Source organism: Egretta garzetta, unplaced genomic scaffold, assembly GCF_000687185.1.
Source record: "Egretta garzetta isolate BGI_Z169 unplaced genomic scaffold, ASM68718v1 scaffold179, whole genome shotgun sequence".
Taxonomy (NCBI): Eukaryota; Metazoa; Chordata; class Aves; order Pelecaniformes; family Ardeidae; genus Egretta; species Egretta garzetta.
The window spans coordinates 2,669,343-2,682,845 of NW_009270001.1; the positions used below are offsets into that span (position 1 = coordinate 2,669,343).

Here is a 13,503-nt window from a genome sequence, read left to right on the forward strand (position 1 = left end):
GCCCATCGCTAACTTCCAATGCTGGGCACTCAAGGGCATAGCTGTCTACTCTTGTCTTTTGGGCTTTGGGATTTAAGGTGGGAAGAATAAAACAGCAGAGGCCATTCCTTGTCAAAAGGATCACGATGTGCCATGTGCCTGTTACGTAGCTGTCAGACACCATCTGCCTGAGAGTGGGCCACCAGCTCTGGGTGAGCCCTGGGTAACCATGTAATGATGTGCAACCTGAGCATGCAGGTAATGCAGGTGACTAGCGAGTTGCCTCTTGATTTTAGGCACGTGTGGAGACCACTTGGTGCTGAGCACAAAGCAGCTGGGGTTGGTGTCTGGCACCTCTGAGATTTAGGAGGGCTGAATCTATGGCTTAACTCACCGTCTCTCTGCTGCTTGATGTGTTTCTTCTGCCTGTTGTGCTCTGTGCGAAGGTGGCTCTGAGAACACCCCTTGGACTGAGCACGATGGTTGACATGGTCACAAGGGGGTTGGTGGTTGGATCCCAACCAGGCTTAGTACCTGAGCTGTGCCAGAGAAATGCCTGAATGACCCCTGGCTGTGTTTGCTCGCCAGGCAGGAACTGTCTAGCTGTGTTAGCTGGGTACGGTGCTTGAACTTGTCAGCTCTGCCAGGAAAGACTCTAACAGCCCTAATCCAGCTTCACACGCTCTGTCTCCACACCCATCTCCATGCTCAGCAGCCTTCAAGCGGTGCATTGAAAACCACCCGGTAGCAGATGGTCATTATGCTGCAGGTCTTGGCTGTGCTCCTCAGCTCTGGTTGCACTGCAGGGATCAGGTCTGCACAGGGAGCTGCAGCAGCTCTTGGACTCCAGCAGGTGCATTAAAATGATGTAAACCCATATATGTGGCTCTGCAGATTGCTGAAACTCAAGTCCTGGTCTGCCTTTGTTAGGTTGGGCTGTGGATGTGTGAAACGTAGTCAGCATTCGTGGGCGCCTTGTCATCCCTCGTTGGTGGGAAAATTGTCCCCAGGAGCTGAGCTCCTGTCACTGGGCACCTCTGAGAATAGTCCGGCTCTGCCTTCTTTACTCTCTCCCATCAGACATTTGTACACATGGATAAGGTCCCCCCAGGCCTTCACTTCTCCAGGTTGAACAGTCCCAGCTCTCTTGGCCTCTGCTTGTATGACAGGTCCCCCAATCCCTTAACCACCTTTGTGGCCCTGTGCCAGACTTGGTATGTCCCTGTCTCTCCTGTACCGGGGAGCCTCAAACTGGACACTATACCCCAGATGTGTCTCACCAGTGCTGAGTAAAAGGGAAGGATCACCTCCCTCGACCTGCTGGCAAAGCTCCTCCTGGTGCAGCCAAGGAAGCTGTTGGCCTTTCTTTCTTCAAGGGCACATTGCTGGATCATGGTCAACTTGGTGTCCACCAAGACCCCCAGGGTATTTCCTGCCAAGTTTCCAATCCCACTTGCTGTCCACTTATCTAGCCCATACTTCATTAACTCGTCTATGAGGATGTTATGGGACACAGTGCCAAAACCAGATGACGCTCCAAATCTGCTCCAGTAGGATGAGGGACCTCTGGACCAGTTCATCTGGTCTAGCCTCCTGCCCTAAGGCTGACTGTGACCAAACCCACTGTTTCATTTCCAGGTTTTTTCCCGATCTGTGGTTTCTTGGAGGGGTGTGGAGAGGCGGCAGTGCAAATGGAGGTGTGGCAGGAGAGGGAGATAACCACATGGTGTATTGAGGGAGAATGATGCTCAGCCCATGGGCTGGCTAAGGAGGCAGCTCCTCTGGCCCGGCAATGACCGAGCTGTCCCAGAGGGAGGGTGCCTGGAGGAGCAACATCAGCAAGTCTGTTCCCATCAATATCTGTGGCCACGTTGCTTTTCATCATCTTGTTTTTTATGAGAAAATACACAGTGGAAAAATCTGTCTCAGCACAGAGCACCAAGGGTTCTGTCGCAATCTTGCACTTCTTTGCTGAGGGAAATAGTTTTGGGTTTATGCAGAGTGGACCAAAACTCAAGATGGTAAGGGCAGCTTCTATCCCTTCATTTTGGCCTGTAAAATTTATCTAGAGAAATCTGCTGTTTGACATTCCTCTGTGTGACAACTGGATGGTGTTTAGCAAGTGGCTATGGAGATGGCAGGGGAGGAGCACCATCCGTCTCCGGTGTCCGTCTCCCTCTCGTGGTTTCTGTCTGACACAGCCACATGCTCAGTTATGGAATTCAGAGCAAATATTCAGATATCAATTTTTTAGAGCTCTCATAAACAGCAGTTTCCTGGTCCTGGCACAGTCAAAACTCTCCATGTTCTGAGCTTGCATAAGGCTCTGGATGCTGCTGCTGATGCATGCTCCCAAAATAAACAGTTCTCCTAACGCACACACATTACTTCTCTCCTCTCGCCTGCTCTGGAGACCCACTGTCCTTTCTGTCCAGCTTGATGTGTGCTCAGCACTCTCCTTCTCAGTCCATGCAGCTGCAAGAGTGCCTAACTGCTATCTGGAAATCCACTTATTGATTAAGAGCAATAGTCTCTCTCTGCTGCATAGGAGTGGGGCAGGAATTTGTAAAGAGCATGTTGTAGATGTCTTATGGCTAGAGTAGGGTGCAAAAAAGCTCTACGCTGTCATGGCAGATAGGTGACAATTTTAGGCATGGGTTCAGACTCTCTTCCTGTAGGCTGATGCTCTGGATACAGGAGTGCTGGATTAGCAAACAACTCATCTCTTTTAGATTTTTCAAGATACTTGTTTAAAACATTGCTGTTAATGGGACTGAAGAGTTGTTTGGAAGTGATCTGGCTGGCCAGGGCCAATGCATGCCAAGGGCTGTGCTGGTGGTTCAGCATTTAGGTGGTGATGAGGTGCCACTGGCACCTTCTGTTCACTAGTGTAGAGGTGGCTTTGGTGTCCAGCACAGAAAATGTCTCTGAGACCCTAGGAAAGACCAGGTAGTCATATCTCTCATGAAACACAATGAAATACAGGTCAAATAAAAACGAAGTGCATTCATCTGGCTAGTTCCTCTTGTTTGGTTTTTGTTCCCTGATCTTTTTCCAGGCAGCACTATCACTTTTCTTATCAGCAACGGGCATTTGCCTAGGCTGGCCTGGATACCTCTGGAAATGCGATTGAGCTGCAAGCACCCATGGGACCTCCACTGGAAACTGTTCTTTTCACCATCATGATCCTAGCTGCAGTTGCTTATTATGGCAAACTGGCTCCGAAGATAATGTGCATTTTGGCTGGAAGACACTGGCGTCTCGTATGGCCATCTTCAGCTTTAGACACCTTCAGACACCTTCAGATCCCCTCTTCTCTCCCTGTGTTGTGCATCAATTCTGGAGGGTGGAGTATTGGTTCTTCCTGGCTCTTGGCAGGATCCTGTTTGTTTCTTTGCCCTTGGACTCAGGAGCTGGTAGTGAGAAAGCCCTCTGCTTCATGCCATGAGTCTCAATCTGAAGGCTGCTTGTTTTCCTGTTCATCTGTAGCATTGTAGACTGGATCAGCTGTATCGGAACATTTTGAAATACTAGAGGGTTTTGGAAGCCCAAGGTTAACTGTACAGCTGTATTTCAGGAGTGGAGAGGAAATTGCAACTCAAACAATTCTGACTTTCAGCTTCAAACCCCTCTCCTGTTCTCCTGGCTCCAGGGAAAAGCCCAAATCCAAAGGGACTCGTTTTCCAGACCTACCTCAAGACAGCATGATCCCCAGAAGAATGACAAAGCTGGCCAACTCGCCTCATTTTTATGACAGGAGGCAAGGTGTTTTTCTGCTGCTTCATCCACTTCTGCAATTTCAGAGCCAATTCACTTAACTTCCCTGCATCTAATCTCAGCTTGGTGGAGTTTCGCCCCCTTTCCCCTTCCCTTGCCCTGAGGGTGGGGTGTGAGTCTCACCCAGAGCATGCCTGCTTTCAAGAAAATAATCCATTCTCACAAAATGGAACATTATAGGAGATGGACATGTTAGGCCTTAGCAAAGAGCAGAATGCTATAATAGCTCCAACAAGAAACTCTTTCAGCGTATAAGTCCCAGTGATTACTATTTTCTTGCTAAGTAGATCTTAATAGAAGTGGAAGGTGCTGTACATAGCGTGGGTTGCAGCTCTGATCAACAAGAGAAAGAAGACTGCTAGCATCCAGAAATGAACCAGCAGGCAGTAGGAACAACTGAAAGTTAGCAATCAGTGCAATGGATAGAGGTAAAGTTACGCTGGTTGCAGATGCTTATGTGTTTTTGTAAGCAGTGCTACAGAGCAGCATTTTCATGGACACACACAAGCAGACATAAATCCCTTTGCAGCAAAGATGCATATTTTGTAGTAGACAAAAGAAAAAAGAAGTCATCTCTGTTGGATAACTCAATTTCTGGGAATGGAAAAGACCCTAAACAGGATTTAATTTATACAAGTGGAACAAACTCACTCAGCTACAGTAAGAAACCATCGCTGGCTGATCATCTGTCATCATCTTCGCCTTCCTGGTTTTCTCCACAGCCAGGACGTCGCTGCCTGGCTCCTGGCTGAGTGGTTTTGCAGAGCGGAGGTTTGTGGATGACAGAGCAACGGAGCTGTCAGCACTTGGCTGAAACAAGGGAAGTGAGGAGAAGCGGGGTCAGGTACGAGCTGGGGTCCCCTGGAGCAAAGGGAAAAAGACTCCAAATCATCCTAATTGCAGAGGTCGAGGATGTTGCTCTCTGCCTTTTGCAGTTCCGTGCACAGCACCGTTTGATTTGCAGCCGCTGAGATGTGCTAAGCAGCCTGCACCCCTGTGAATTTCGGGTGGGTGAGTGTGGTGGTGTGCTCCCCCCTTGCCTCCAACTCCCCCTCCCTTCACCTCTTTCAGGTGATAACCACCCGTGGTGGTGGTGATAGATGTGTGTGGTCTGTGTCTGATGGTGAAGGATGCACCCACTGGATGCGGGGGAGACAGATAACAATACAATAGCCAAGGGCTATTGTGCAATGTGCCCACCTAAGCACAGTGGTCAGGATGCAAATATGACCATGAGCCAATTTTCTTACCCCTTCAATAGCGAGCAGCCCCAGAGCCCTTGGAGCTCTCCTGCACGGCAGTGGGCTGCACGCCAGGATCTCCCCTTGAGCAGGGACGCCTCTCAGGGTCGCTCCTCGAGGTTGAGAGATTCCTTGCAGCAACAGATTCTCAGTGAGTGGCAAACAGCATGCTAACTCTGAAACCTTAGCTAAGTGACATAAAGGATTGATTGTGCGTATATAATCCTTTAGACATAAACCACAGACCAAGCCTGGGACTAGGATTGGATCCAGCCGCACCCAGACTCCTCTCTGAGGAAGGGATTTAGAAGGCAAGGGGATCTTTTCTGAACCTCATGACTCAACAGGAGGGTCTCCCTGGCAGTTTTGTCTGACCCTGTCCTCTGTGCATTAAATAACCAAGCATACTTTGTCATCGAATCCTATAAACTACTGTCGCATTTACCCCTGAACTTTGTTAACTCACTGTTATACACCAATAAACTATATTATTTTTGCCTCCCTCTCACTCCATCCATGACACTGAGGTAATTGGGTGTTTTTTAGAAGGGGTCTGCCATGTACTTAGTGCTTCATCCTTGCTGTGCTGAGTGAAGCTGCACATTTTGGGAGCATGAATTTGGGTCTGCCTCAGCTCTCTGTGCAAAGGGCCGTCTTTGGAACACGGTGTGAGGGTGCAGCTCCGCGACAGCTTAAGCTACTAAATGCACCGAGGTAATTGAGTGTGCTCAGGAGCTGCTGAGCTGTAGCTGGAGGTGCCTAAACTAATTCCCAGGGAAAATATGGTGGAAGAAACCTTTGCTTCCCACAGAGCTATCCCTGCTCTTCTCATCGCGCCACTGGGATGTGTGAATTCCAGCTGTGGCAACAGCTGCAGGCGTTTGTAAAAGACCCCCTGAGAACTGTAAAATCAACTGCAATCAAGGGTTTGTTTCCTGTTTGAACTCCTTCCATCCTCCAAATGAAGACACACCCTTCTGTTGAAGGGGGTGTGAGGGGACAGTGTTTGGCAAGCAGATCTGCCCCCCAGAGGTGGTATTTCTGTAACCCTGGCAAATATGGTCTACCAAAAAATGAGTCAGCCTGCAGTGTTGGGGAATGTGTCTTATCATTGCGGACCAGAGATAAATGGCATGGACAAGGCACAGAGCAAATTCCTAGCAGCTGGAAATTTTAGGGACTTATCTTATTTGGACATGTTGTAGAGCTTTGAGTTTTTCAGCTTGTGGTGGGGCCCCGTGTTGCTGGAGTGGTCCTCTGAAGCATAAAGCCCTCCCTGGTATTTGCTGGTGGCTGCTGGGATGCTGGCTGGCGCCACCCGACAGCTACCTAGGGGTTTGGGGGGGGACACCTTCTCTCCCTGTGTCTGACAGCTTCACGCCCCTATTTGCACTGATCTGTAGTTGCAGAGAGGGGAACAAGAGGCGCTGGCATTGCAGAAGGGCTGAAAAAATCACAGTATTTCCTTTAAGCTCAGAGCAGTATTGAATGGATCAGGGAGAGAAGGGAATGGGCTGTGCTGCAGAGCAGCTCTGGCAGCTGGAGGGTGGAGGCCAAAAGGACACCAGCTCGGTGGCAGCAGACTTTAACCTGTCGTGCTTTGCCTGACTTTTGCTTCCCATGCAACGCTGCAGCCGCTTCTCCCCATCACTGTTTGAAAGCGTAGCAGTGGGTTTTCCAGCCCTACGGCTTTGGGTGCCTTCCCTGGGCTGAGAGGTGTCACCACCTCATGCAGTGGTCGCCCACTGTACTGCTGTTTCTGTCTGCTCTGGACCCCAGTTGTATGTGAGGGGGTTACTGGGTCTCAAAAAAGGTCATCAGGTGGAGGAATAGGGTGGTAAATCTCATGCTCCAGCAACTAGGATGCTCCGGTGTGGATGGCAGCATGGCTCTGACCTCTGCTACAAAAAATGCCTGTTGAGAAGGCAAATCCCTCCCCTCCACAGTCCCTCGGTGCAGCTTTGCTAAATGTTCATGAAGAGTGATTAACAGGTAAGTCATTCTGGAGTCATCATTAGCCAAGCCAGGACATCTAAAGCACTTTCCTCAGATTTTCCCTTGGGAATCTTATCATGTTTTGGTTTTGGGTTTTTTTTTTTTTGGGGGGGGGGGGCGGAGGGTGGGGTAAGAGGCAAATAGAAGAGTAGGAAAAATAACATTTGGAGCAATAAAGTGAGCATTTTTCTTAGAACCACACAGTATATATGCTGTTTTTATATTGGACTCCAGAAGAGATGGTCTTCTCTGTTCACTGGGGAAGTCTCTTGCAATCCCTCCGGGTTGCTTCGTCTGCTCCTGTCTGCTGCTGCTGTTCAGATTCCGAAGGCAAATTTTCAGAGGGTTGTTTTTGTATATGCAACTGCTAGGCCAGGCGTAGACTTGTGCAAGAATATTTATTTCTGTGGAGGTGAGCTGGGTGGACAGACTGTTCGAACTATAGAAGAGGCTTTTGGTTTTAGGCTTTTCTTTTTTTCTTTCTTTTTTTTTTTTTTATAGGCACATTTGGTTTATGTTAGATCTCTGGGAACTGTCTAAAAATTATTAGTCCCATAGAGGACTGTACATTTTCTTTCTCTTAATGAAAATCTTGTATAGAACTCAATAGGCAGCAGGCTGTTGGGGCTACCATTGATAACTTCAGTTGGTGCTTTTATTGTCTACTGCTCCCTTCCAGGAGACACTTGATTTGTCTTGGCTGTTTTCAAGAATTATTAGCACGGGCTGTAGTTACTCAAATCTTTTGATTAGCTAGAGACTTAATAAAGCCATTTATACCCTATTTTTTATGGATGGCTTCAACTGTAGAAATTGCTTTACTAATTGATTTCAGGATGGATTTGCTTGTGGCTGAGGAATTAATGTCTGCAGTGGCTCTTACATGACAAATTCTTGCCAGTAGCCACATTGTGCTTGGACTTCACTCTTATTTTTAAGAAAACAAATAATATGCTTGGCGTAAGTAACCACATTTGAGGCTTTGCTTAAAAAATATGTTTCTACCATTATTTTAGCTGACTCTATTATAGCATTTTTATAACTTTGTGTTGCTACTATTCAAATCTTTCTCTAAAGCCGGATTGTGTATGAGCGAAATTAAACTGTGCAGAGCAGATGAAGGGGTCCTGCTAGTTTGCATGTGCTTTATATTTCATTGACTACTGTAGAGGTAAGGTGTATGTATCACCTCGTGTTATTCTGTCTCTGTTTCTCCACAGCAGCAATAGCACTGGGATGTCCCTGACCTTGCAGTCTTCAGTGGCCAGATGAGACTGCTTCTTCACTGGTGTTGGTTTGCTGGTGTCACGGCTCAAAGGGCAGCTTGGCAGCCTGTTCTCCTGTGGCTCTCTGCTGTCTTCCTTGCCTGCTGACACCTTTTCTGATGGTGTTTTTGCTTTTTCTGGGGTTACCATGCAGGAATACGCAGCTGCACATGCAGCCTACAAATATCCTTTAGCACTGGCTGAGGCCATAGATCCATTTGCAGCAGTCCTCTGTGATAGTTTCAAGGCTCAACTGCCTTTGTGCAATGCCTGGGTCACGGGTTGCTTTTTGCAAATAATCTGTTTCTCCCAAATTAGCAGCAATCATCTCTTGCTCTTGTGTCACAGAGATACACGTGTGCCCCTGGGCTCCTGATGCTTGTCAGAGCTCAACATCTCTGGGAGGCTGTTGGGATTTGCATAGGAGGGTTTGACCACTATAGGGCATTTGCTTTCCTGCTTGCTGCAAGTTGTTTATCTGTCAGATCTCCCCCCTCTTAATAGGGATGGGTCAGGTATTGAGCTCTGGTCAGCCCCATCCCTCTTAGTTTGCCCTGGGCCAGCAAGTCTCACAGCTAATACGTCAGGGAGACTGCTGGGATTCTTGGTCTTTTATTAATCACCCAGAAGACTCATGGCATGGGGGAATGCCATGTCACTCCCTCAGTGCTTTCCTGGAGGGCATTAATAAGGTCAGGTTCAGAGGTTAGCATCAGGACTAAAATGGGGCAGAGGTGTAACACGGGTGCTCAGGTCTGAGGGTGGAAGAGGTTATAACGGCTGCAAAGCTCGCGGGATCCCTAAATCTTCAATTACAGGGTTATCTTCCTGTCCTTGTTTCAGCTGGGATAGAGCTGATTTTCTTCCTAGCAGCTGGCATAGCGCTGTGTTTTGGATTTAGGATGAGAAGAACGTTGATAACTCACTGATGGTTCAGTTGTTGCTGAGCAGTGCTTACACCAGTCAGGGACTTTTCAGCTTCCCCTGCTCTGCCAGGGGCACAAGAAGCTGGGAGGGGGCACAGCCAGGACAGCTGACCCCCACTGGCCCCAGGGCTATGCCAGACCATAGGGTGTCATGCTCAGCACATAAATCTGGGGGGACCTGTATGGGGGGAGTGATCGGTGATCGGGGATGGGCTGGGCATTGGTCAGTGAGTGGTGAGCAATTGCATTGTGCATCACTTGTTTTGTATATTTGTTTATTATCACCATTACTATTATCATCATCATCATCATCATTCTCTGCTGTTTTATTAAACTGCCTTTATGTCAACCCACGGTTCTTACTTTTTTTCCAGTTCTCTCCCCATCCCACAGGGAGGGGGGCAGTGGGAGAATGGCTGGGTGGTGTTTAGCTGCCTGATGGGTTGAACCATAACACTTGGCTACTGAAATTTGGATTTATCTGCATGCGTGAGGCTGTCCTTCCAGGTGGAATCTCAAATCTATCATCACCCAGGTAGGGGAGGAAGTAAGACTGAAGTCCCTGGAATGACCTAACCTGTTTAAAAAGCATCACAACATACTTATATGGCACCATATTTTTGTCTCCCAGGCTGACTTCAATCTTGCATGCTCCTTCAAGAGGACATTTAGAGGAGCTGGCAGTTGCTGATGCTGCTGGTCTTTTGCTTATAAAGCTACAAATGGTCCCATGAACCTCACCCAGACTCACCTTTTTTAAGAAGGTCCACGTACTGGGTGAGACCTGGGCTCCCACCTGCTTGAAGACCCTCAAATGAATTTGCAAAGCAGCCCCACATCAAGAGGCAGAAAGAACAGTGTCTGGTCTGAGTCTTTGTGGTTGCATAGCCTCTTTGCGTTTTACACCTTCAAGTCCTTTGGGTCTGTGATTTTAAACTGGTTGTGTGAAGTGGCTTTAGAACAAGGAAGCCTTTCTGTCAGGCTTGTTTTGCAGAGGTTTTGGAAAAGGTTCCCAAGAAAAGTCCTCTTTAGGGCAATCGGACCTTCCCTGTTGTAAGGACTTGGAGGAGGCATAAAGTGGCAGTGTCCTCCTCCCGCCTTACACCTATTAGAAACCAATCCCCTGGGAGAACATCCCCAGGAGGGTCCCTGGCTTCCCATGACTACCTCTGATGATGCCTCATGGGGTTTCAATGGGGCAAGCCAGAGACTGAAGACCCATGAGAAGATCCCAGTCTGACACCCAACAAACATCAAGGGGAGCCTTTGACTTGTTCATTGCTCGTGGCTTAATGCAAGGGAACTGCTCCCCTAGGAAAAGGAGAGAAGGAACTGCAGTAGCTGCCACCAGCAGTAAATGTTTATCTTGTTCTTTACACAAAGTTTTCCTATTTCCCATTGGATGCGTGTAGGAATTCAGACCTACTATCCTGCATTTAGCAGGAGACAGATCTTCTATTTGTAAGACAGAAAATGATGCAAGGAAAAGAAAAATGTTTGATCGTTGCTAGCTAGTCACTTTCCTAGTCTGATTAACGCATATATATTCATACCTTCATTGTACTGGCACTTAACAAGGCGTGAGGAGAGGGCACCAAAAATTGTATCCACTCCCTAAGGACATTCACATGTGTATATTGCAGCTCTTAAGAGGGATTAAGAGGGCGAGACATTGACGGGACACAAGAAAGGAAGAGATCACTCTGTTTATTCCACCTTCAAATATACGTGTTCTTAATTTGAAGTGCAGCACTTAGATGTAGTTCTTACATTATTTATTATTATTATTAGATACCAAGTCCTTCTCAGCATATTTATTTTGTTAAATTACACATCTGAAATTAAATACAGCCTCTTCCCAGCATTAATGTTCTTCTGCCTATTCTTACAATTATTATTGATAAGAAGTGACTTTCAAGTAAAGAACATGTGGATTGATAAGGCAGCCGCTACTCTGTTACCTGAGTGCTTGTTGGAAAGCCTAGCTCAAGGGCAAATCATGTTTCCTCTGGAGCGTGGAATGCTGAATTCCCAGGCTGCAGACCGCTGCCAAAGGTGGTGTTTGTGGCTATGGTGTGCTTGGCTAGCACCTGAAAAAGTGCCCCAAAACTATACACTCACAGACAGATGAAATCAGTAAGCGTGGCGGCTTTTGGGGGTGCACAGAGGGGTGCCTCCTGTGCTTATTTTTGAGTCGCCGGGTTTCTGCTGCTTTTGTTTCTGCTCTTCTCTCCTGCTCTCTGATGCTCTTCTCTTCATTCTCAGGTAGTAGATCCGGTTGGCTTCTGGGTAGGTGACTTTGCAGAGGGGGATTTTGTAGATGGCGGGGTTGTCTGAATTTATCAGCAAAAAGAGAAGCGCGGAGAAGCAGAAAGGCCAAGTGCAGAGTGGCAGCCCGAGCTGGGAGGGGAAAGGACAGACAGGTGCATTTTGATACCTCTTTTTTTGCATCTTTCTTTTGCTAACTTCTGCCTGTTGCTAAATTCTTGCATTTCAGAAGCTGGCAGAGCCTGTGCTTCCCCTGAGGACAGTGTGACACAGGACGTGCCTTACTGAACCACCCACCCCCTACAGAACCCCCATTCGGATCCAGAGGAGGATGCCCAGGTGAAGAAGCCTACATGGCGGGGGCTACACATGAGCTAGGTTCCTGCCGGCCACCGGAGCACTGGGAAGATCCTCTGCTACCAAATGTCAATGTTCAGCTGCTCACATGGAGGTATCTAGTTTATCGGAAATGCACGGGGCTGCGCAAGGCATCCCACGTTGGAGACCTCAGTCCTTTTGGAGATGCAGCTGTTGGCCAGAGTGGCACTTGGCACCAACATTGAAGCAACTGAATCAGGCTCCAGAGCTCTCCTGACTGTAACGAAAGCCAAGACAGCCAGCTTACATGTAGACATTTAAATTCTCTAATAAATGAGCTGAATCCTACCCTCCCTGTCCCACACAAATGTCATGTACTGAGGGTACTATGCACACTTACTGACTGTCCTCAATGCTCGCGCGTTAACTGGCATCGCATCTAACCCTCAGTCCTGCCTTGTGACTTGACTCCACCTCTTGACCTGACTTGAAGTTTGCCAAAAACAAGATCACAAGAAGAAAATGTTCTTTTTTTTTTTCTTTTTCGCATCCCAAAAGCAGGTGTGCTTAACAAAGCAACCCATCTGCAGGGACCTACATGGTGCTGAGTGGATGCCAGATGAATACATTTGATGCATGAAGCTGCTAGTTTCCTTTTTTTTTTTCTTTTAAGTTACTGAATCAATTTTATTGAAATATGGTTTTGCTTTAATCTCTCAGATCTTAAAAAAGAAACAAAGCTTGGCATTTCTGGCTTCACCTCTTTCTTCATCTGTCCAGATATGATGATTTTGTATTTAAGAGAGCAGCCTACTCCCCACTTTAGTTCTCATATCCAGATGAAACTTAAATACTATCTGTGGACAGGGTGGGAGAAAGATCTCAGGAGAAGCAAGGATAACTTTAGACCATTGGGAATTGTTCAAAAATATCACCTGCATCCAAGTGTTGCATGTCAAATCTCTCACTGGTGCTGGAATTCATGTATGCATGCACAACCCTGTTGTGGATGACATGCTCCAAAGTCTTTGAAATCTCATTATCAGCTGCAGAGTCTGCAGTCGCACAATTCAGCTGACAGAGAATCTGTACAAGACCTGCCATTAGCTGCAGCATTCTCATTTCAATGTCATCAACACTGACATTGAGAATTTGGGGGCACTTCCTTAGCACTATATCATAACAAATCAAAATACAGTTAAAATAAAGAAACCAAAACCCCATTAAAAAACTCTCAAACTTACCACAGATAGGGCATTAGCAAGAGCTGCTCCAGAGTAGGCACAAAACAATGCTGAGAAAAGAAGACCAAAGACAGGTCAAGACGAGGAAAATCTTGCTCATCTCTCCAAAGAAATTATCAGAAATAGCAATAGTGTCCAAATGCACAATAAAGTATCCTGACAGCTACCTGATGTGAGGATTAATTTTATAATTCATCAGTGAGTTAAAATGCCCCAACGCTACATCTGGCCGCGTGGACTACATTTAGTCCTATCCGCTCTGTAGAGATGGATGGTAAATAAAGAATGTGGTTTTGTAAAGAGCAAGTGATGGTGGTATTTCTTTTAATTTCTTTTTGATTGGCACAACTTGACCTGTGGACAGTGGTGGATTGCAGGGAATCCCCTGTAATCGGCACTGGGGGGGCCGCCCCTTGACTGCTGGGGTCAGGGTTGGGCCCCTCCCTCCCCGAAGGAGCTGGGGGGGCTGGAGCGTGTCCAGAGAAGGGCA

At 47.4% G+C, this 13,503-nt stretch overlaps 1 protein-coding gene across 1 annotated transcript in view; it reads right to left on the minus strand.

Annotated features, from left to right (window-relative positions):
* Nucleotides 1-11,316: 11,316 nt before the first annotated feature.
* The window catches only part of LOC104134204 (urea transporter 2), an 11,226-nt gene continuing 9,039 nt past the window's right edge, over nt 11,317-13,503 (minus strand). The window contains exons 7-8 of the mRNA XM_035903079.1: nt 13,014-13,063; nt 11,317-11,583 (exon numbers count right to left, since the gene is read on the minus strand). Coding sequence (XP_035758972.1) covers nt 11,317-11,583; nt 13,014-13,063 — 317 coding nt within the window. The remainder of the gene's footprint in view (nt 11,584-13,013; nt 13,064-13,503) is intronic.